Genomic DNA, 21867 nt, shown 5'->3' on the forward strand with positions numbered 1-21867 from the left:
TGTCCTCTTCTTCAAGATAGAAGGGAGCTCTTTTCGTCGTCTTCTTCAAAGTTTGAATAATGTCTAACTGTTCGAGCTCAAGTAATTCAATTGGGCGTCAAAAATTGTGTGAGCATGGTATTCCAGCGATTGAGGAAACCTCACACACTCAGAAGCATCCGGAAAGAAGATTCTACTATTGTTCTAGAAGGGAGGTAATTTCATCTATTGATGTTGTGTTTGATTTCTTACTGTAATTATTTGAGTATTGATGTTGTGTTCTTAAATTGCTCTAGTGGAATGATTGTGGGTTGTGGCAATGGGCTGATCCTGAGCTAAGCTCATACTATAAGTTGTGCTTCAACAATATTAAAAACGAAAGGGATAAATTGGTAGAGCAACTAAACTGCAGAACGATGTTGTTGGAAATGAAGAATGGAGAAATCCGAGCTAAAGCTGAAAAAGCAGATGCAATAAAGCTAAGATTTGATGAGACAAATGCCGAGCTTCAAGATTTGAAGAAGAATAAAGAAAAACTAGAATGGAAAGTAAAGTGTATGCAATTGATTGTACTCGTTTGTGTATTTTGTGTTTTGGTTAAGTGTTTGTAGTTTTTGTGTAGTCGTAGTAGAAGTAATAGCCCTATTATGTAATGGATGATTTATTTGCTTTTGATCATGTTAATTTTTGGATTGTCATTGCTTCTGTCCTGTTATTTGGATGCATGCATCATTGTTTCAAAACATTTTAGAGTGCGCTGCCCAGCGCAGATCTGGCCCTACCGTCTTTCCCTATAGCACACAACAATATCCCACCTAGATATGTTTTGAGGAAGCAACCATCCAAGCCAATTAAAGGTCTACAACTCTGCTTGAAGCCTTTTATCAGTGCACTAAAGCCCAAGCAGAAACCTTTGAAAACTGAATTATCTCTTAACAACAGTTCAAAGCGTCCCTCCCTGTCCACCCTTCTCAACTCAGCTGCATATCTCCTAAGTAGACCATAATGATGGTCTACTGTGCCTCTGACAAGTTCTTTTGCTATTGCTATAGCTTTGTATAATATATCCTTAGGCAATTGACACTTCAGCCTAGCCATAATATCATTTCTCAAGTATGCACATGAGAACTCTGGCCTAACTGTGTTGTCATCAACCCCACCCTCCACATATATACTCAAAATTCTAGATTCTTTAGTTAACATTTTTAACATATCATTCACTTCTTCGTTACTTTTAATCCACCTAAATGAATTACTCTTAGGAAATCTGTACCATAACTTAGTCCACGAGGCATAACCTATTGACTTAAAAATTTCATGAAGTCTTTCTAAATCAAAATTATGCTCTTCAAGGTCATATCTTCCTATATAATGCCCCTTCATATAGCATTCAATTCCATCCACATCAACAAAATATCCACCATGGTGTATGAAAAGAGCAAAATATGTATTCCATGGAAATAAAAATCAATCATTCAACCTAGCAAACTGAATTGAAACATAACAATCATAACTTGAAAGCACAAGATATGTACCACTCTCCCATAGCTCTCTGCTCCCTGTTAGTCAATGAATTTTCCATTGAGATACTCAAATCTAAAAAAATATAGCAATAACAGTTTTTTGCTCCCTGCTCAGTTTTTCTTGCTCCCTGCTCAAGCCCCTGCTCAGGTCAAAGCCAAGATGGGATATTAGACCGAGCATTTCCCTGGTCGACGGCACTCCCTGGTTGCGGCGTTCCCTGGTCGACGACGAGCAGAGATTGGGCAATTAGGGCTCGCAAACTTTGGTTTTTCAAACTTTTTCAGAGGCTGCCCCTGGTCGCGGCGCTTTTCTTGGTCGAGGCCCTCTCTTGGCCGACGGCGGCGCTCCCTTGGCCGACGGCGAGCAGAGATGGAGAGGGTAAACTGTTTGGGGAAATTATGGCTGGAGAGGGTGAATTTTAGGGAAATTAGGGTTGATAAAAGAAATTAAAACTTTTTTTTCAAGTAGGAATCCACGTGTCACCGGCGAATCCACGTGTGTTTTTCGGCAGCCACGTCATCTCTCCATTTAGTGGTTTTCGGTGCCATGCGAAAAAACAGAAGAATCTCAAAGTTCATGTATTGTAGGGCAGAATCTAAAGATGATGTGCAATTCCATAAATATGTGAAAGTTTATGTTTTTAGGGGCAATTAACCCATTTTTTTTTCAATGATGATATGTGAATTTTATTGGAGAGATTTGATCAATTGAAAGAGAAAGAGATTTTGGATAAGTGGATAATAATCTTGAATTCACAACTTAATGCTTTTGAATTCACAATCAGATCTAATATGAATTCACAACCTAATGTTCTTAAATTCACAACTAGATCTATGAATTCACAACTTTATGTTTTTGAATTAACAACCAGATCTATGAATTCACAACTAAATCGTTAGTATTGATTGTAAATTCGAGTTTAAAAGCTTGAAATCACAATGTCATATCCCAATTTTTAATCACTGATTAAAGACTTAATAATTAGGGTTCGGCATCCATTAATAATAAAACTGATTTGATTTATCTGATATGATTTAATTGTTATATATGTGTTTTGATGTGCTAAATTCTTATTATTATTTGAATTCGTTTGAGATTTAAAGGATTATTGAGTAGTCAATAATTATTATTTCGGATTATAACTGACTTAGCAGAGTCATGTTATTTAATTTATATACGATAGAAATAGTATTTCTATTATTTACTTGAAGTCGTAATTAATTTTCGACTTATAAAACGAGTTATAAAATATGTAATTTATAGAGAGTTATAACGAAGCTTCGTTATATGAGAACCCGAAATTAGTATTACAAATACAGAATAAGGATTTTATTCATCACATTCATCTAGCACCTACACATTTCCACATCCATCTTACTCTTAAATAAATTGATGGTGTTGGAAACACTCATCATATGCCAACCATCCCACTAAACACTCATCATATGCCAACTATCCCACTAAACACTCATCATTTCACTAAACACTCATTATTCCACACACTCATCATTCCACTAAACACTCTTTACACCTTCTTTTGCCAGCCATCTTCTACACTTTAACATCTCAACATGCAATTAGCTTTTATTTAATCAAAATCAGCAACCAACATTCCTCCCATTCCTCCTAACATTCTGATCCAAGCTATACGTTCTTATGCTTGAATTATAATTCACTGATTCCAGCTTTCCAAATCAGTTTCCAAGATTTCCCAAAACAAGAAAGAGGTAATAAACGTCCATTAATTCTTCCAATTCTTTCATAGTTTTCAGATCCAAAATTTCATTGTTAAGCTTGGCTGAATAAATTCGCAGATCCAATTTTGGTGAATTCAGAAAGAAGATTTTCCTCATTTCCTACTCATATCAAGGTTACCTCCTACTTTACTTTCTCCATATATTCATTTGTTAAATTACAAAACTATGATTCAAATGAAAACAGATCGAACACACACATCCATTACCATTTCTTTTAGACTATTATTGCTTCAATTGCATCAGCTTATCACCATCAGAGAACCACCAACAGAATAATACACACGCACACATTTTACTATATTCTCTAATCTATTACAAGTACAGATCAGTTTTTGTAAATAGAAATGAATGATTGAAAGAACAGATTTTTAAAAACCCTAACTTGTTCTATATTTTGAATCTGGACTGAAAAATTTGGAGAGTTCCTTGTGTTTTGCTTGCGTGTGTGTTGTTCGAATCGTGAGAGGGGAAGGAGGGAGCAGCAGACGGCTGTTCGGCGCCGGCAACGGCGGCGCGGCGGCAACTGTCGTCCAGTCCCTGTTCTGCCAAAACGAGAGAGAAGGGAAAGGGGGAGAGATTAGATTATAACAAAAAAGAAGAGAAGGGAGAACAGGGGAGGGAGAGAGAGAGATAGGAGGGAGAACTTATCTTCTCCGGTGGCGACGACGCGGCGGCATCGGCAGCGGCGACGCGGCGGCGGAAGCACCGAGCTGTTCCTGGTCGGCCGGAAAAGAGGAAAAGAGGGGGAGCTCAGATCTGGAGCCTACCTTCCCGGCGACGCAAGGCTCGGCCTCCACCGCGATTCCAGCCAGACGAACGACGGAGGAGGCGACGGACGGCGGCCGAGCTCCTTCACGGCGAGGCGCATGCATCGATTCCGCCGAGGGAGGAAGGGAGAAGATGAGTGAGCAGAGGGAGGCGCCGGCAACGGCGGCTTTGCTGCTGCTGTCCGGCCAACGATGGAGAGTGAGATGGAGAGAAGGGCGGCGGCCATGGCTGTCCTGTGGTCGCCGGAGCAGCTCACGGCGGAGCTCGCGAGGAAAACAGTGAGAGAGAGACGATCGAGTGAGATAGAGTTGAGGGAAGAGGGCGAGAAGTGAGAGGGAGAGAGGGAGGTAGAGCCGCCGGCCTCCGGCGACGGCGCGACCGTCCGGTGGCGGCGGCAGGCAGGAAGCCGAGAGGGAGAGAGAGGCGTAAGAGTGAGAGAGCGGCTGATGATGCTTGTGTGCTGATGTGTGTGTTTTGTATATTTATATGTGTGTTATAGAATTAGGGTTTAAATTTTAGGATTTATTATTTTATTTGTGTGGGCCGAAAATTTTATAAAAAAAAAAAGAGAGTGGGCCGATTTTTATTGCTATGTGGGCCGATTTTATTTTAATTCTGCTGGGCTCTTTTTGTTCTTAATTGATGGGTTTTTATTTTAATTGTGTGGGCTAATTTTATTTAAATGGTTGGGCTATTGTTTTAAATATAGGCCTACGAATTTTGGCCTTATTTCTTAAAAAAAAAAAAAAAAAAAAAATGTTTGAATTTTCACTAAATTATTTTTGTGAATTTAAATCTCTTGATTTAAATTTTAATATTTAAAGTTGGGATTATTTATTCTAAACGAAGTCCATTCTTTTATTTAAATTTATTGATGGACTTTAAAAGAAATATTTTGGGATTAAGCCCCATTTATTATATGATAAAATTATTTTCAAAGCTTACGAGTATGGATTTTTTTTTAAAATGGTTAAAATGTTTTATTTCATCTCAATGGATTTTAAAATGTTTTATTATTTATAAATGAATAATGGAATTTCTTATTTATTTACATGATAAAAAAAAATGTGGAATTGTGTTATAGAATGATTAAGTATATGATTTACTTTATCAAATGAGCTTGAGATTTAATTGAGATATTAAATTACTAATCATGTGTTTATAAATGATTTATTTATTTAAGTGATGAAAATGTGCGAAGTATGAGAAAGCATGATTTATAATGATTAAATTTTCAGGGTGATAAAATATGGCTTGTTCTTAATTGATGGAGTACTTGACTAAATGACGGGTGTAGAGGGAGGTTATGGATTATGTACATGTTGATGTTCGAATAAATGGGATCGAACCTATATGATAGTTACATGATAATTGGTTACATTTTATTGATTGAATGAAACGAGATTAATATGGATGCTAGAACCCTAAAACATTAAAAGATACCTTAGGCACGTAGAATTAGACTTTGTCTTATGACAATTTCTTCACGAACTTATCGACTCTTCATCAATGAAGGTCCGGGCGACAGAAAGTGAAGCAGAAGAAGAAACGACTCCACGCCAGCTTTAAGAACAATTGAGGTGGGCATTATTTTATTATTACGTATATAGAGATCCCCTGCGTGACGTAGGCCTCATATGCGAATATATATGCATGATATGTTTTGACTATTTATTCAGTTCTTATAAAATGCTTATATGTTCAATGCCCTTTATGAAAATGAAAATGTTACGAAAATGAAATGTTTATGAAATGATTGACTGCCAAAATGTTTATGTTTTTATATGTATCCTATCTGTGTTGGTTCGCCAACTTTAAAGGAAATCCAATTGGGATCCTATGCTAGACAAAGGTCGCTAGCTAGGGTTAACGTGTACACTCATGGAGACCGCGAGTCGCTTGCGACCGGTCTTGGCGTCCGTGGTAAGGAGGCCTCCTTCCCGGCGCGTGACAGAAAGGACAGATATGGATCATATAGACTGAAAATGGGATGCATCCACCTTTATGAAAATGAACGAAATGTTTTAGTAAGCGCAGGTCATTTATGAAAAACCCTGTGTGTTACTGTTATGGCAGTTCAATTTATATATGTATGCATGTTGTATTTTCGGCTTATGTCACTGAGTATTTTTATACTCAGCCCTGCATGTATTTCTAAATGTGCAGGTTGAGCAGGCGATGGAATGGATTGGTGTTGAGTGGATTTCCCTTTTGATGTTTATGTAATGAAACCTTGAGTATGCATCTCCATATGCATAACTCACACGTTTTTCCGCTGCAAACACTCTGAATTTGTTATCGTATTGTGGAACTTATTACTCCTTCATTTTGTTTAACTTTCATTTGGAGTTTAGACGTTATGGCTGGCTCATTTGTTAATTACCTAAGTGGTTATATATATATATACCACTAGTTTGTTGTTATTAATGTCGGTTATTTGGTAAATCCCTTTTAAATTTCCATTTCTTATTGTTCACCCAAGTCATAACCCCGGTTAACCCGTCATTGGGATAGTGGGTTGTGACAGAGTGGTATCAGAGCAGTTCGTTTGCTCTGGCCCTAGAAACCATTTTCTAAAAAGTCATGTCTAGTTTGATTCACTAGACATACGTGGGTTCATACGACACCGCTCAACACTCCATTGCATCGTGCTCAATCAAGGAAAAAGGTAACTGCAGTTACAATGTTTTAAAGATGTTATTATTCTAAACTGTTTCATGAAAATGTTTATGTAAAGAGCATGCTATGATGAAATGTTGAAAGTTTTGCCTTTCATTGAAATGTTGAATGTTTTGCCTTTCATGGCATATCATTGCAGTTATGATGTTATGATAAGAGAAGAATGATAGAGAATTGACACATGCTTTCCCCAGAAAACATAGATTGCTATAAGTTGCATGATCACTATTCTAAAAGAACATAGACTGCTGGATTAGTAGGATATCTCTACAATCTAGATTCTTAAAGTGATGATGTAGAATAATGAAAGAGAACTTAGAGCATTTCAGCTCCCACAAGAAAACAATGGTTCTTTTGAACTACAAAGAGGAATGAAAAGACATGTACGCGTTGAAGGAAAAACACGGGATGATGATACAAGACGAATTCAAGGCAAACGCTGCATCAAGGGTTTGAGCATAGTCTCTACGTTCAAATGTTCACATGCGATGGAACACCGAATCGACTTTTAGTACACGATAGATTTTAAGAACAGTATGCTTTGCCTATGTATATGTATATATTTGTGTACATGTTATACGCGGGGGTTTGGGTCCAATAGGACATAGAACTTTAAGTTAAGCTTTTGGTTGTCAGTACAAACTTGAGTTTTATTATGAATAGTTGTCCACGACTTTTTAAGTTTGGGATGATGTTTTCCGTGTGATTGGGAGGTGATGATGATTGGACCTAGCCAGTCCACATGATCCAAATATCAGTCGACGTCTTTTGGGTTGAAGACCCATGTGTTTCAACTTTCGGTTGAAAAGCCAGATGAGTTTTTACTCTAGATCATTTTGTTCGACCTAGTAGTTACTCCTTTCTACCATCTGGTTATTCGTTTGAATTTCTCAACAAATTTTCCTGCACCACTTTGTTTTGATATCGTTCAAGAATTGAGCCTTACAATTGTATAGTTGTCCTAGCACCCTCTTGTGATCAATAAGGATTTAGATGTTTTGTTATGATGCTTTCATGATTAAATCAAGAGGAATATGTTATGAATTGAGGTAAGGAATATACTAAGGATCTTTTATTTTTGAAGCACAGAATGCCTCCCAGAAGAGCCCCAAGAAACAATGTGGGAACCGCAAACGAACCTCCACGAAGGGTTGAGGAACTTTTTCTTAAACAGAGCCCGCCAACATTCAACGGGACCGGCAACCCGACTGATGCCGAAATCTGGATTAGAGCAATGGAAAGGATTTTCGACTTTCTTCACTGTACTGATCAAGAGAGACTCTCTTGTGTTGCATTCCAACTAACTGGGTCGGCAGATTTTTGGTGGGAAACCAAGAAGAGGGCAATGACCCTCGAACAATTGGAAAACCTGACTTGGGAAGACTTCAAGACGGAGATCTACGATAAATACATTCCCAAAAGCTACAGAAAGAAGAAAGAGACGGAGTTTTTCAATCTGAAACAAAACAAGATGTCCGTGACGGAATACGATCGCGCTTTCTGCGACATGTCTCGCTATGCCCCTCATCTGATCGACACTGATGAAAAAATGGCCGAGAAGTTTCGTTCAGGCCTTAGGCATGAGATCAAGATGGCGCTTGCTAGTCATGGTGATCTCACCCACTCTGAAGCACTTAGCAGAGCCCTGGATGTTGAAGCAGCAATGCCTGAAGACCGCCCAACCCAGACTCAAGCTCCGGGAAACAACGATCGTGGGAAGAGAAAATGGGAAGGCAACAACAACAATAATAGGGGTTACTACAACAACCAAGATAACAAGAGGCCATGGCAAGGAAACATGATGCCACAAAGGCAATGGCAAGGACGACCAGTCAATCCAGGATCAGCTGGAAACAATCAGGGCCAGCTCAGGGCACCTTTATGTCCCAAATGCTCCAAGTCACATCACGGCATATGCTTGGCTGGCAGCAATACCTGCTTTAAGTGTGGCCAGAAGGGCCATTTTGCCAGAGACTGCCAAGGAAAACCACAAGGAGGAATGAGAGGGCCGAATCAGCCGGGCCAAGTACAACCACTCAGGGCTATCCAAGGCCAACAGTTACTCTACCCACCACCACAGCAGCAGTATCGACCTGCGGCACGTCCACCGCAAATTCCACAGGCAAGAGCCTATGCCTTGCACAAGAATAAACAAGGAAACAACCAAGGGAATTTGGCAGGTATGGGCACATTACTTGACACACCTGTTATACTTCTGTTCGACACGGGTGCCTCGCATTCTTTTATTGCAAGTGTATGTGTAAAAACTTTAAAGCTCCAACCTGAAAAGACTAATCAGGACTTGAGAATTTCTTCACCAATAGGAGGAATAGCAGTAGTAACACATGCTTGCTCGAACCTAGAACTGACCATAGGATCGTTTAAGGTTATAGCAAACAACTTGCATGTTATATCGATGGAGGACGTTGATATAATCCTGGGAATGGACTGGCTAGCGGATAACTATGCCACGATATTGTGCCAAGAGCGGAAAATCGGTTTCAACTTTCCAGGAAGGGATACTTTGAGTTTCCACGGAATATGCAGGAGGAACAGAGTGCCGACTATTTCAGCTTTACAGGCAAGGAAGATGATGAACAAGAAAGACTGCCAAACCTTCCTCGTATACCTGAACGGGGGAATTGAGACCGAAAAGACAATGGAAGATGTAGAGATCGTGCGGGATTTTCAAGATGTTTTCCCAGAAAATTTGCCAGGATTACCACCTGACAGACAAGTAGAATTCACCATCGATCTAGAGCCAGGAGCGGCGCCGGTATCAAAAGCACCATACAGAATGGGCCCGAAGGAATTGGAAGAGTTGAAAATCCAGTTACAAGAGTTGCTGGACCTAGGCTTCATCAGGCCTAGTGTGTCCCCATGGGGAGCGCCGGTGCTGTTTGTCAAGAAGAAAGATGGAACCTTGAGATTGTGCATCGATTATCGAGAGCTGAACAAGCTAACGCTTAAGAACAAGTATCCATTGCCCAGAATTGATGATTTATTCGACCAACTCAAGGGCGCGGGTGTTTTCTCCAAAATCGATTTGAAGTCTGGGTATCATCAGTTAAAGGTTAGACATGAAGATATACCCAAAACGGCTTTCCGAACAAGATATGGTCACTACGAGTTCGTAGTTGTACCGTTCGGACTAACAAATGCACCAGCTGTGTTCATGGACCTCATGAACAGAGTATTTCATCCTTATTTGGATAAATTCGTCTTGGTGTTTATTGATGATATCCTCATTTACTCCAAGAATGAAGAAGAACACAGGGAACATCTGAGAACTGTTTTGCAAACTCTTAGGGATGAACGCCTTTTTGCCAAATTCAACAAATGTGAGTTTTGGCTCAAAGAAGTTACATTTCTGGGACATATTGTATCTTCAGAAGGTATTAAGGTGGACCCCGCCAAAGTGGAAGCAGTACAAGGATGGAAGTCGCCAACTACCCCAAACGAGATCAGAAGTTTCTTGGGATTGGCTGGCTACTATCGAAGATTCATTGAGGGATTTTCCAAGATAGCAAGGCCGATGACGCAATTGCTCCGAAAGGGAATTAAATACACATGGACTAATGAGTGTGAAGAAAGTTTTCAACTGCTCAAGGAAAAGCTAACTACAGCGCCAGTGCTAACAATTCCGGAACCAGACAAGGAGTATGTGGTCTACACGGATGCATCAAAGAACGGACTAGGATGCGTTTTGATGCAGGAAGACAAAGTGATTGCATATGCATCGCGGCAACTTAGGCCACACGAATTGAATTATCCGACCCATGATCTTGAACTAGCGGCGGTAGTGCACGCACTAAAAATTTGGAGACATCATCTATATGGTGTCAGGTGTGAGATTTACACTGATCACAAAAGTCTAAAGTACTTCTTCGAGCAAAAAGATCTCAACATGAGACAGCGAAGGTGGCTCGAATTAGTAAAAGATTATGATTGTGGTATAAATTATCACCCGGGGAAGGCCAATGTAGTAGCCGACGCATTGAGCCGCAAGGTCCCATTGAAACTGGGATACATCCTTACAAAGGAAGAAGAGCTCATACGAGATTTTGATAGGATGAAATTAGAGGTGATAAACCCACCTGCTACAATAGCGGGGGTGGTCGCGATTATACCAAATTTGAGGAAATTGGTGGTAGAAGCTCAAAGGAAGGATGATAAATTGGAGAAATTACGAGCTAAGATAAAAGAAGGAAATCTCAAGAACTATCACGAAGAAGCCGACAATGCTATTTTCTTTGAGAAGAGAATATGCATCCCTCATGACGATGAACTCAAGAACAAGATCATGAGCGAAGCCCATGACACTCCTTATGTCGCCCACCCGGGAAGCACTAAGATGTATCAAGATCTAAAAGAGAATTTCTGGTGGGAAGGAATGAAACGAGACGTGGCTTTATTCGTCGAAAAGTGTCTAGTTTGCCAGCAAGTAAAGGCTTTACACCAACGACCTTACGGCGAGCTACAACCTTTGGAGATTCCAGAATGGAAATGGGACGATATTGCAATGGACTTTGTTACAGGATTGCCAAAAACAAGACGAGGTAACACGGTAATATGGGTCATTGTAGACAGACTCACAAAGAGTGCACACTTTCTGCCTATTCCTATCACGTATAGATCAGATAAGTTAGCCCAACTCTACATCAAGGAGATCGTGCGTTTACATGGGGTGCCGAAGACAATCACGTCCGACAGAGATTCTAAGTTTACCTCCAGATTCTGGATAAGCTTGCAGAAGGAATTGGGAACAAGGTTGAATTTCAGCACAGCTTTCCACCCGCAGACCGACGGTCAGTCCGAAAGGACAATTCAAACGCTAGAAGATATGTTAAGGACTGTTGTGCTAGATAGAGGAGAAGATTGGGAGCGTGTGTTGCCACTAATCGAATTTGCTTACAACAACAGCTATCAAGCAACTATCGCCATGGCACCTTATGAGGCGTTATACGGGAAGAAATGTAGATCGCCGCTTTACTGGGATGAAGTCGGCGAAAGAAGAATCTTGGGGCCAGATACAGTAGGCGAGATGATTGAGATCGTCCGTCAGATTCGACAGCGTATTAAAGAGGCCCAAGATAGACAGAAGTCTTATGCCGACAAACGTCGAACCGACTTGCAGTTTGAGTGTGGGGATAAAGTCTTTTTGAAGATTTCTCCTTCTAAAGGGATTACAAGATTTGGCGTAAAGGGTAAGCTTAGACCCCGTTTTATAGGACCCTATGAGATCCTAGAAAGGGTGGGCCCGGTAGCTTACAGGCTGGCGTTGCCGCCAAGCCTTGGGAATGTGCATAATGTGTTTCATGTGTCGCAGTTGAGAAAATATGTTTATGATCCAAAACACGTGATCCAAAGAGACGACGTTATCCTTAGCCCAGATATGAGCTATGAAGAGAGACCCGAATCTATTTTAGATCGGAAGATTCAAGTACTAAGGAATAAATCGATACCCTTAGTAAAAGTCCTTTGGAAGCACCATGATCAAGAAGAGGCGACATGGGAACTCGAGTCTAGCATGAAGGAGAAATACCCAGAATTATTTCCTGAGGTACAAATTTCGGGACGAAATTTATTTTAAGGGGGATAGTATGTCATATCCCAATTTTTAATCACTGATTAAAGACTTAATAATTAGGGTTCGGCATCCATTAATAATAAAACTGATTTGATTTATCTGATATGATTTAATTGTTATATATGTGTTTTGATGTGCTAAATTCTTATTATTATTTGAATTCGTTTGAGATTTAAAGGATTATTGAGTAGTCAATAATTATTATTTCGGATTATAACTGACTTAGCAGAGTCATGTTATTTAATTTATATACGATAGAAATAGTATTTCTATTATTTACTTGAAGTCGTAATTAATTTTCGACTTATAAAACGAGTTATAAAATATGTAATTTATAGAGAGTTATAACGAAGCTTCGTTATATGAGAACCCGAAATTAGTATTACAAATACAGAATAAGGATTTTATTCATCACATTCATCTAGCACCTACACATTTCCACATCCATCTTACTCTTAAATAAATTGATGGTGTTGGAAACACTCATCATATGCCAACCATCCCACTAAACACTCATCATATGCCAACTATCCCACTAAACACTCATCATTTCACTAAACACTCATTATTCCACACACTCATCATTCCACTAAACACTCTTTACACCTTCTTTTGCCAGCCATCTTCTACACTTTAACATCTCAACATGCAATTAGCTTTTATTTAATCAAAATCAGCAACCAACATTCCTCCCATTCCTCCTAACATTCTGATCCAAGCTATACGTTCTTATGCTTGAATTATAATTCACTGATTCCAGCTTTCCAAATCAGTTTCCAAGATTTCCCAAAACAAGAAAGAGGTAATAAACGTCCATTAATTCTTCCAATTCTTTCATAGTTTTCAGATCCAAAATTTCATTGTTAAGCTTGGCTGAATAAATTCGCAGATCCAATTTTGGTGAATTCAGAAAGAAGATTTTCCTCATTTCCTACTCATATCAAGGTTACCTCCTACTTTACTTTCTCCATATATTCATTTGTTAAATTACAAAACTATGATTCAAATGAAAACAGATCGAACACACACATCCATTACCATTTCTTTTAGACTATTATTGCTTCAATTGCATCAGCTTATCACCATCAGAGAACCACCAACAGAATAATACACACGCACACATTTTACTATATTCTCTAATCTATTACAAGTACAGATCAGTTTTTGTAAATAGAAATGAATGATTGAAAGAACAGATTTTTAAAAACCCTAACTTGTTCTATATTTTGAATCTGGACTGAAAAATTTGGAGAGTTCCTTGTGTTTTGCTTGCGTGTGTGTTGTTCGAATCGTGAGAGGGGAAGGAGGGAGCAGCAGACGGCTGTTCGGCGCCGGCAACGGCGGCGCGGCGGCAACTGTCGTCCAGTCCCTGTTCTGCCAAAACGAGAGAGAAGGGAAAGGGGGAGAGATTAGATTATAACAAAAAAGAAGAGAAGGGAGAACAGGGGAGGGAGAGAGAGAGATAGGAGGGAGAACTTATCTTCTCCGGTGGCGACGACGCGGCGGCATCGGCAGCGGCGACGCGGCGGCGGAAGCACCGAGCTGTTCCTGGTCGGCCGGAAAAGAGGAAAAGAGGGGGAGCTCAGATCTGGAGCCTACCTTCCCGGCGACGCAAGGCTCGGCCTCCACCGCGATTCCAGCCAGACGAACGACGGAGGAGGCGACGGACGGCGGCCGAGCTCCTTCACGGCGAGGCGCATGCATCGATTCCGCCGAGGGAGGAAGGGAGAAGATGAGTGAGCAGAGGGAGGCGCCGGCAACGGCGGCTTTGCTGCTGCTGTCCGGCCAACGATGGAGAGTGAGATGGAGAGAAGGGCGGCGGCCATGGCTGTCCTGTGGTCGCCGGAGCAGCTCACGGCGGAGCTCGCGAGGAAAACAGTGAGAGAGAGACGATCGAGTGAGATAGAGTTGAGGGAAGAGGGCGAGAAGTGAGAGGGAGAGAGGGAGGTAGAGCCGCCGGCCTCCGGCGACGGCGCGACCGTCCGGTGGCGGCGGCAGGCAGGAAGCCGAGAGGGAGAGAGAGGCGTAAGAGTGAGAGAGCGGCTGATGATGCTTGTGTGCTGATGTGTGTGTTTTGTATATTTATATGTGTGTTATAGAATTAGGGTTTAAATTTTAGGATTTATTATTTTATTTGTGTGGGCCGAAAATTTTATAAAAAAAAAAAGAGAGTGGGCCGATTTTTATTGCTATGTGGGCCGATTTTATTTTAATTCTGCTGGGCTCTTTTTGTTCTTAATTGATGGGTTTTTATTTTAATTGTGTGGGCTAATTTTATTTAAATGGTTGGGCTATTGTTTTAAATATAGGCCTACGAATTTTGGCCTTATTTCTTAAAAAAAAAAAAAAAAAAAAAAAATGTTTGAATTTTCACTAAATTATTTTTGTGAATTTAAATCTCTTGATTTAAATTTTAATATTTAAAGTTGGGATTATTTATTCTAAACGAAGTCCATTCTTTTATTTAAATTTATTGATGGACTTTAAAAGAAATATTTTGGGATTAAGCCCCATTTATTATATGATAAAATTATTTTCAAAGCTTACGAGTATGGATTTTTTTTTAAAATGGTTAAAATGTTTTATTTCATCTCAATGGATTTTAAAATGTTTTATTATTTATAAATGAATAATGGAATTTCTTATTTATTTACATGATAAAAAAAAATGTGGAATTGTGTTATAGAATGATTAAGTATATGATTTACTTTATCAAATGAGCTTGAGATTTAATTGAGATATTAAATTACTAATCATGTGTTTATAAATGATTTATTTATTTAAGTGATGAAAATGTGCGAAGTATGAGAAAGCATGATTTATAATGATTAAATTTTCAGGGTGATAAAATATGGCTTGTTCTTAATTGATGGAGTACTTGACTAAATGACGGGTGTAGAGGGAGGTTATGGATTATGTACATGTTGATGTTCGAATAAATGGGATCGAACCTATATGATAGTTACATGATAATTGGTTACATTTTATTGATTGAATGAAACGAGATTAATATGGATGCTAGAACCCTAAAACATTAAAAGATACCTTAGGCACGTAGAATTAGACTTTGTCTTATGACAATTTCTTCACGAACTTATCGACTCTTCATCAATGAAGGTCCGGGCGACAGAAAGTGAAGCAGAAGAAGAAACGACTCCACGCCAGCTTTAAGAACAATTGAGGTGGGCATTATTTTATTATTACGTATATAGAGATCCCCTGCGTGACGTAGGCCTCATATGCGAATATATATGCATGATATGTTTTGACTATTTATTCAGTTCTTATAAAATGCTTATATGTTCAATGCCCTTTATGAAAATGAAAATGTTACGAAAATGAAATGTTTATGAAATGATTGACTGCCAAAATGTTTATGTTTTTATATGTATCCTATCTGTGTTGGTTCGCCAACTTTAAAGGAAATCCAATTGGGATCCTATGCTAGACAAAGGTCGCTAGCTAGGGTTAACGTGTACACTCATGGAGACCGCGAGTCGCTTGCGACCGGTCTTGGCGTCCGTGGTAAGGAGGCCTCCTTCCCGGCGCGTGACAGAAAGGACAGATATGGATCATATAGACTGAAAATGGGATGCATCCACCTTTATGAAAATGAACGAAATGTTTTAGTAAGCGCAGGTCATTTATGAAAAACCCTGTGTGTTACTGTTATGGCAGTTCAATTTATATATGTATGCATGTTGTATTTTCGGCTTATGTCACTGAGTATTTTTATACTCAGCCCTGCATGTATTTCTAAATGTGCAGGTTGAGCAGGCGATGGAATGGATTGGTGTTGAGTGGATTTCCCTTTTGATGTTTATGTAATGAAACCTTGAGTATGCATCTCCATATGCATAACTCACACGTTTTTCCGCTGCAAACACTCTGAATTTGTTATCGTATTGTGGAACTTATTACTCCTTCATTTTGTTTAACTTTCATTTGGAGTTTAGACGTTATGGCTGGCTAATTTGTTAATTACCTAAGTGGTTATATATATATATACCACTAGTTTGTTGTTATTAATGTCGGTTATTTGGTAAATCCCTTTTAAATTTCCATTTCTTATTGTTCACCCAAGTCATAACCCCGGTTAACCCGTCATTGGGATAGTGGGTTGTGACACACAACTAGTTGTTTTGGTTGTGAATTTGAATTTTAAAACTAAAATTCACAATCAGTTTGATGAATTCACAACTGAATTGCTAGTGTTAGTTGTTAATTCAATTTTTTGAATTCACAGTTAGAAATAGCGGTAGTCGTAAATTTGAGCTTTAAAACTTGAATTCACAACTAGAAATAATGTTAGTTGTGAATTTGAGTTTTAAACCTTGAATTTACTACTAGCAATATTTTTAATTGTTAATTCAAACTTTAAAACTCAAATTCACAACTAACTGTTAGGTCCGGGGGGTCTCGAAGAGGTGTATGGGGGGGGGGAATACACCTATAGGCTATTTTTGACTATCTACCGACCTTAATCAGAGGGATCTCAGTCAGAGATAGAAAAGAAACTTTGCATGCAAACCAGACACCTGTTTAACCGAAATTAGTTTTGACCAACATGGTTGACGACTGATACTGAAAGCTCTTCAGTAAAGAGTTATCAGTTAAGTCACTAGAACTTAACTGATCCACGTAAGGGCTTCAGTCGTGTTTGCAAAGATGAAGATGATATCTCTCTTCCTTACTATCACATGATAGTGAGTCAGATTGATATCATACGCAGCGGAAATTAAACTTAGTTTCGAATAGCCTCAGTGGAGCAGATAGTTGGATTAGGGTTTCTCTTTGCTGTTAGTCAGTGTTCAGTTTTATCAATTGAAATAGCACAGTTATGAATGTAAAACTGAAAGCTGTAAATAACACAGAGACTTTTACGTGGTTCGGAAAAACTCTTTCCTACATCCACGGCTGGTTGATCAGACCAACAATCCACTCCGCAAGTGCTTGCCTGGTGCACTGCAAACCGTAAACTGAAGATAAACTCTCTTCAGCACCTACACACCTCGCGTAGGGTTTCTCCACCTACACACCTCGCGTAGGATTTCAGCACCTACACAACTCGCGTAGGATTTCCCTGCTAAGCACACCTCGTGCTCAGACTTCCCTTTCAGAGTTCAGAGTACCTTCCTGAACTCCGAGTCACTCAAACACTCTTATGGGGGAGAGGTTTAAACGAGTGCCAACTTTACTTGCAAAGAACAAGTTCTTTGAAGCAAGTTTGACCTTTGGCTTCTGGGTACACAGATATATGCCTAGGGTCTAAGAGAATGCATGTAATCAGCAGTGACTGATTTTGGCTTTGGAATTCTCTTCTTCGATTCAAGCTTTGAGCGGTTAAGCTTTAGGCTGAGTAGCTATTTCGGCAGAGCTTCAGCTTATGTCGTTGAATCGGTGAAGATTGAAGTGATCCTCGAGCGCTATTTGTAGGAGAACTCTTGAATAGATCCGTTGGCGTAAATCGTCCTCAAGATTTCTTCCGTTGGAGAGCAATTCGAATTTGGGCTGAGGCTTCAATCTTCGAGGTTCCTTGTCTGTGTGGAAACGGCTCTCTTTGAAGGACAGGAGATGTGACATCTCTGAAAAGTAGCCACCAGATAGGAATGACCTCTGCAGAGATAAGATATTGAGATATCTCTGCATTTAATGCGGCTGTACTTTGAGCGTACGTGGCTTCCTCTGAACGTTGGAAGATCAGTCCTAGGAGGAATGTTCAACTGATACTTGACTTTAGTATCAGTCTATGGCGCGCATTAAATAATCAGTCTTCAACTGATTCTTCAACTGACACTTCAGTGGGTAACTCCAGTCTTCAGTCTTCAGTCTTCAGTCTTCGACACCGCAACTAAACTAGAAACGAACTCTAACACTTGAGTTCAAAACGATTCTAGTCTATTACATTTAAGTCCTATGAATTTTGGTATCATCAAAACAAGGGTTAGGATATTCCACAAGGTTCCCAACAATTTCCCCCTTTTTGATGATGCCAAAACCACACAGCAGTTCTAGACAATAAAAAGACTGAGCTCTCAGTACAAGTTCTAGACAAGGAGTGAAAACAGTTCCCCCTTAACAATAGAACCTAAACAACTTGTACTTAGAGCAAGAACGAAAACAGTTCTAAACACAGAACTTAAAGAAGACAGAAAAACCATAAATCAGAGTCTGGACAAAGAGTCATTGTCTTCAGGGTGAGATCAATAAGAAGTTCATTTCATTAAAAAGACTGATAAGCCATCAGTCGAGGTACAGAGCAAGACTTACATTGGAGTAACAAGAAAAACAAGAAAACATCATGGATAAACCATGGACTCCAGCAGTCTGCTTGGCTGCGCCTTGAAATTCTTGATCTTCATCTTCTGTCTTCGTGTCTTCATGTTCCTAAGCTTGTTCCACTCTCACTTGTGTTCCGTTGAATTGAGGTCTCTTCCTCTTGGCGTATCTTCCTCATGATCATCGGATGAAGGATGATCATTTTGCTTGATCGTCTTCAGTCTTTTGAGAATAAGTCTCTTAAGAATTTCCCCCTTTTTGGCAACATCAAAAAGGCGGGATTTTGACTGAAGGATGAAGCTAAGACCACTGCGTGGAAACTGAATCGCAGAATGGTCCAGAGAAAGATGTTGAGGGTCAGAGGTATACGGAGAAGGCGGAGGGTTTAGAAAAGAAAAATGAAGAGTGAGGAGAGGATTTGAGAGATGAGGGGTTGTCAAAACAGAGGAGATTGTGAGGGTCTCCCTGTTGACATAGCGCCGGTTGACAATGAGTTCCAGCTCATTGTTGTTGCTCCGCATCGGTTCTCCACAAAGAGCAAGAAGCTTTTCGGTGAAGACGATTAAGTTTGTCCTATTTCAGACAGGTACTTCAAGCCGATGCACCGGGCATGAGGATGGAAGACACTCGCTTCGCTGGATACAAGTGAGGGTAGAGCAAACTTTGACGCCGGAGAGACGTTGAGATCCAGTGGAAGGGTCCGGTGTAGACCAAGACTATGAGCGTCATTCTTCCACTCCATGACTTTGCAGTCATAGATTTCTCCTTTAGTCGGAACAATTTTTCTCTGCAACTTTGGAAAAAAAAATTGAAACATTTTCTCACAGTGAAGGCTGTGGAGAGTTGTTAGTTGATGCAGAAGAATCGTGAAGACAGCATGGTGTATAAATAGACAAGATGTGAACCATGAAGAAGATGAAAGGCATCATTACATATGTCATGTCAATGAGCGTTTCAAGAAATTTTATTGCAGAGGCCAAAAGGTTGGAAGGATTTTTGGCAAAAAGATCAGGACAAGTTCAATCAAAACAGATTTTCTCTTTTATAAAAATCTTGTCCTTTTCGGATATTCCATTTTCCAACAATTCCAACAATCAGTTAAAGTTTTTGAAAGAAACTGATCAGTTAGAGAAAAGATTTTGAACTAAACACTTAAAGCTCTAAACTGAAATAACTGATTTTTGAAAAGGTAAGCATTTAAAATACTTACTGATCAACTGAACATAGTAGTCAGTTGATACCACGTGATCCTGGTTGAATCATCAGGATGACTTCTTCTTCAGATGAGCATTCGGACTTCATTGCTTTCCACGTCGGCGATCGTAGAAGCAGCAGTTGGTTGACCACCAGTCAGCATGACTGTTTGAGAAAATCTTCAAACACAGCATCACTCTTCAGGGTTGATGAGGCCGATCTTTGCACATAGATCATTGAACCTCTCTTCTGGAAGAGCCTTGGTCAGCAGATCCGCTCTCTGAATAGCAGTGGGAATCCATTCCACAGAGATATTCTTCTTTTCGACATGATCACGAATGAAGTGATGTCGAATCTCAATATGTTTGACTCTAGTGTGATGAACTGGATTCTGGGAGATTGCAATAGCACTGGAGCTGTCGCAATAGATAGGAACTTCCTTTTCCTCGATCCCATAGTCCTTTAGTTGATGGACTAACCACAGGATTTGTGAGCAGCAGCTTCCGGCAGCAACATATTCAGCTTCAGTTGTAGAGGTGGCGACTGAAGTCTGCTTCTTTGAAAACCAAGAGATGAGCTTGTTGCCTAGGAATTGACATGTTCCGGAGGTTGATTTGCGATCAAGCTTGCATCCACCGAAGTCGGAGTCTGAAAATCCGGTGAGCTTAATGTCGTCGTCTACTGGGTACCACAATCCTAAATTGGGTGTGCCCTTGAGATATCTCAGAATCCGCTTAGCTGCATCCAAATGAGCTTCCTTAGGATCTGATTGATATCTTGCACAAACCCCGACTGCAAATGCGATATCTGGTCTGCTCGCAGTCAAATACAGCAAAGATCCAATGATTTCTCTGTACTTCTTCGAAGAGACAGAGCTTCCTTCTGAACCTGGATCAACTTTCCAGTTTGTGTTCATTGGGATCTTGACTGATTTCATGTGCTGAATACTGAACTTAGCTATCAGCTCCTTGGCATACTTGGACTGGCTGATCAGTATTCCTTCTTTGGTCTGCTTGACTTGCAATCCGAGAAAGAAATTCATTTCTCCCATCATGGACATTTGGAATTTGTTCGTCATGATGTCAGCAAACTTATTGCACATGCGTTCGGATTTGGATCCGAAGATTATGTCATCGACATAAATTTGAACAAGCAAGAGATCTTCTCCTTCTTTGAGAGTGAACAAAGTTCTGTCCACAGATCCCTTTTTGAAGCCTTGTTCAACCAGATACTCCGAGAGAGTATCATACCACGCTCTTGGTGCTTGCTTCAACCCATAGAGCGCTTTCTTCAGCTTGTACACCTTTTCTGGTCCAGCAACCTCAAATCCAGGAGGTTGTTCTACATTGACTTCATCTGTGAGCACTCCATTAAGAAATGCACACTTGACATCCATTTGGTGTACCTTGAAACCTTTGTGAGCTGCGAAGGCTAAGAAGAGTCTGACTGCTTCCAATCTGGCAACTGGGGCAAATGTCTCGTCGTAGTCGATTCCTTCTTCTTGACTGTATCCTTTAGCCACAAGCCTTGCTTTGTTTCTCACAACGTTTCCTTCTTCGTCTTCCTTACTCTTGAAAATCAATTTCAAGCCAATCACCTTTGCATCGTCTGGTCGATCCACAAGCTCTCAAACTGAATTCCGGTTGAATTCATTGAGTTCCTCTAGCATTGCGATGACCCATTCAGTGGACTTCAGAGCTTCTTCAATATCCTTGGGCTCTGTAGTTGATAAGAAACAGCTGAAATTCTTATCTTCGTTGATGCAGTTCTGGTTGATGTCGAAGACGAGGTTGCACATTGATCTCCGAGTCTTGACGCCATCTGATGGTTCTCCAATGATGTTCTCCTTAGAGTGGAGTTCAAACCATCTTCGATACTTCTTGATTTCTTCAGGGGATGGTGGAGCTTCTTCGGTTAGAATAGCTCTGGGATGTTGAGCAACTTCTGGAGCAGGGGTGAGTTGAGCTGGGGCGGCTTCTGCGCGTTCAACTTGAACTTCAGCAACTGGAGTTCCCCCTTGACTGATGCCATCTGTATTGGCTCCAGTCTGGACTTCAGACCGTTGGTTGATCTTCTGATACTGAAGCATCTCAGTAT

At 40.1% G+C, this 21867-nt stretch overlaps 1 protein-coding gene and 1 long non-coding RNA gene across 7 annotated transcripts; both read left to right on the plus strand.

Moving 5' to 3' along the window:
- Positions 1-2848: 2848 nt before the first annotated feature.
- Positions 2849-6369, plus strand: LOC130986758 (uncharacterized). The gene is made up of 3 exons (XR_009089382.1): positions 2849-3373; positions 5544-5608; positions 6195-6369. It is a non-coding gene; the product is annotated as an uncharacterized LOC130986758 (long non-coding RNA).
- A 1898-nt stretch (positions 6370-8267) lies between these two features.
- LOC130986759 (uncharacterized) lies at positions 8268-16240 on the plus strand. 6 transcript variants are annotated; one of them, XR_009089385.1, is made up of 4 exons: positions 12718-13099; positions 13187-13242; positions 15415-15479; positions 16066-16240. XR_009089385.1 is itself a non-coding variant. In XM_057910270.1 (3 exons), exons 1-2 carry the CDS (start codon positions 8299-8301, stop codon positions 15432-15434), a joined length of 609 nt encoding a protein of 202 aa, XP_057766253.1. In that variant the 5' UTR covers positions 8268-8298; the 3' UTR covers positions 15435-15479; positions 16066-16240. The 6 variants fall into 6 exon arrangements, 2 of the variants coding, with proteins under 2 accessions (XP_057766253.1, XP_057766254.1); XM_057910270.1 differs by lacking the exons at positions 12718-13099; positions 13187-13242 and adding an exon at positions 8268-8887; XR_009089384.1 differs by having other exon boundaries at positions 12718-13242.
- The last annotated feature ends 5627 nt before the right edge of the window (positions 16241-21867 follow it).

Source organism: Salvia miltiorrhiza, chromosome 5 (genome assembly GCF_028751815.1).
Source record: "Salvia miltiorrhiza cultivar Shanhuang (shh) chromosome 5, IMPLAD_Smil_shh, whole genome shotgun sequence".
Classification (NCBI taxonomy): domain Eukaryota; kingdom Viridiplantae; phylum Streptophyta; class Magnoliopsida; order Lamiales; family Lamiaceae; genus Salvia; species Salvia miltiorrhiza.

Bases quoted from the DNA above. Each gene is read 5' to 3' on its own strand.
- LOC130986759 (XM_057910270.1), top strand. From the start codon at position 8,299: ATGGCGCTTGCTAGTCATGGTGATCTCACCCACTCTGAAGCACTTAGC. The intron at 8,888-15,414 runs GTATGGGCACAT...TCATCAATGAAG, and splicing joins CAACCAAGGGAATTTGGCAG to GTCCGGGCGACAGAAAGTGA.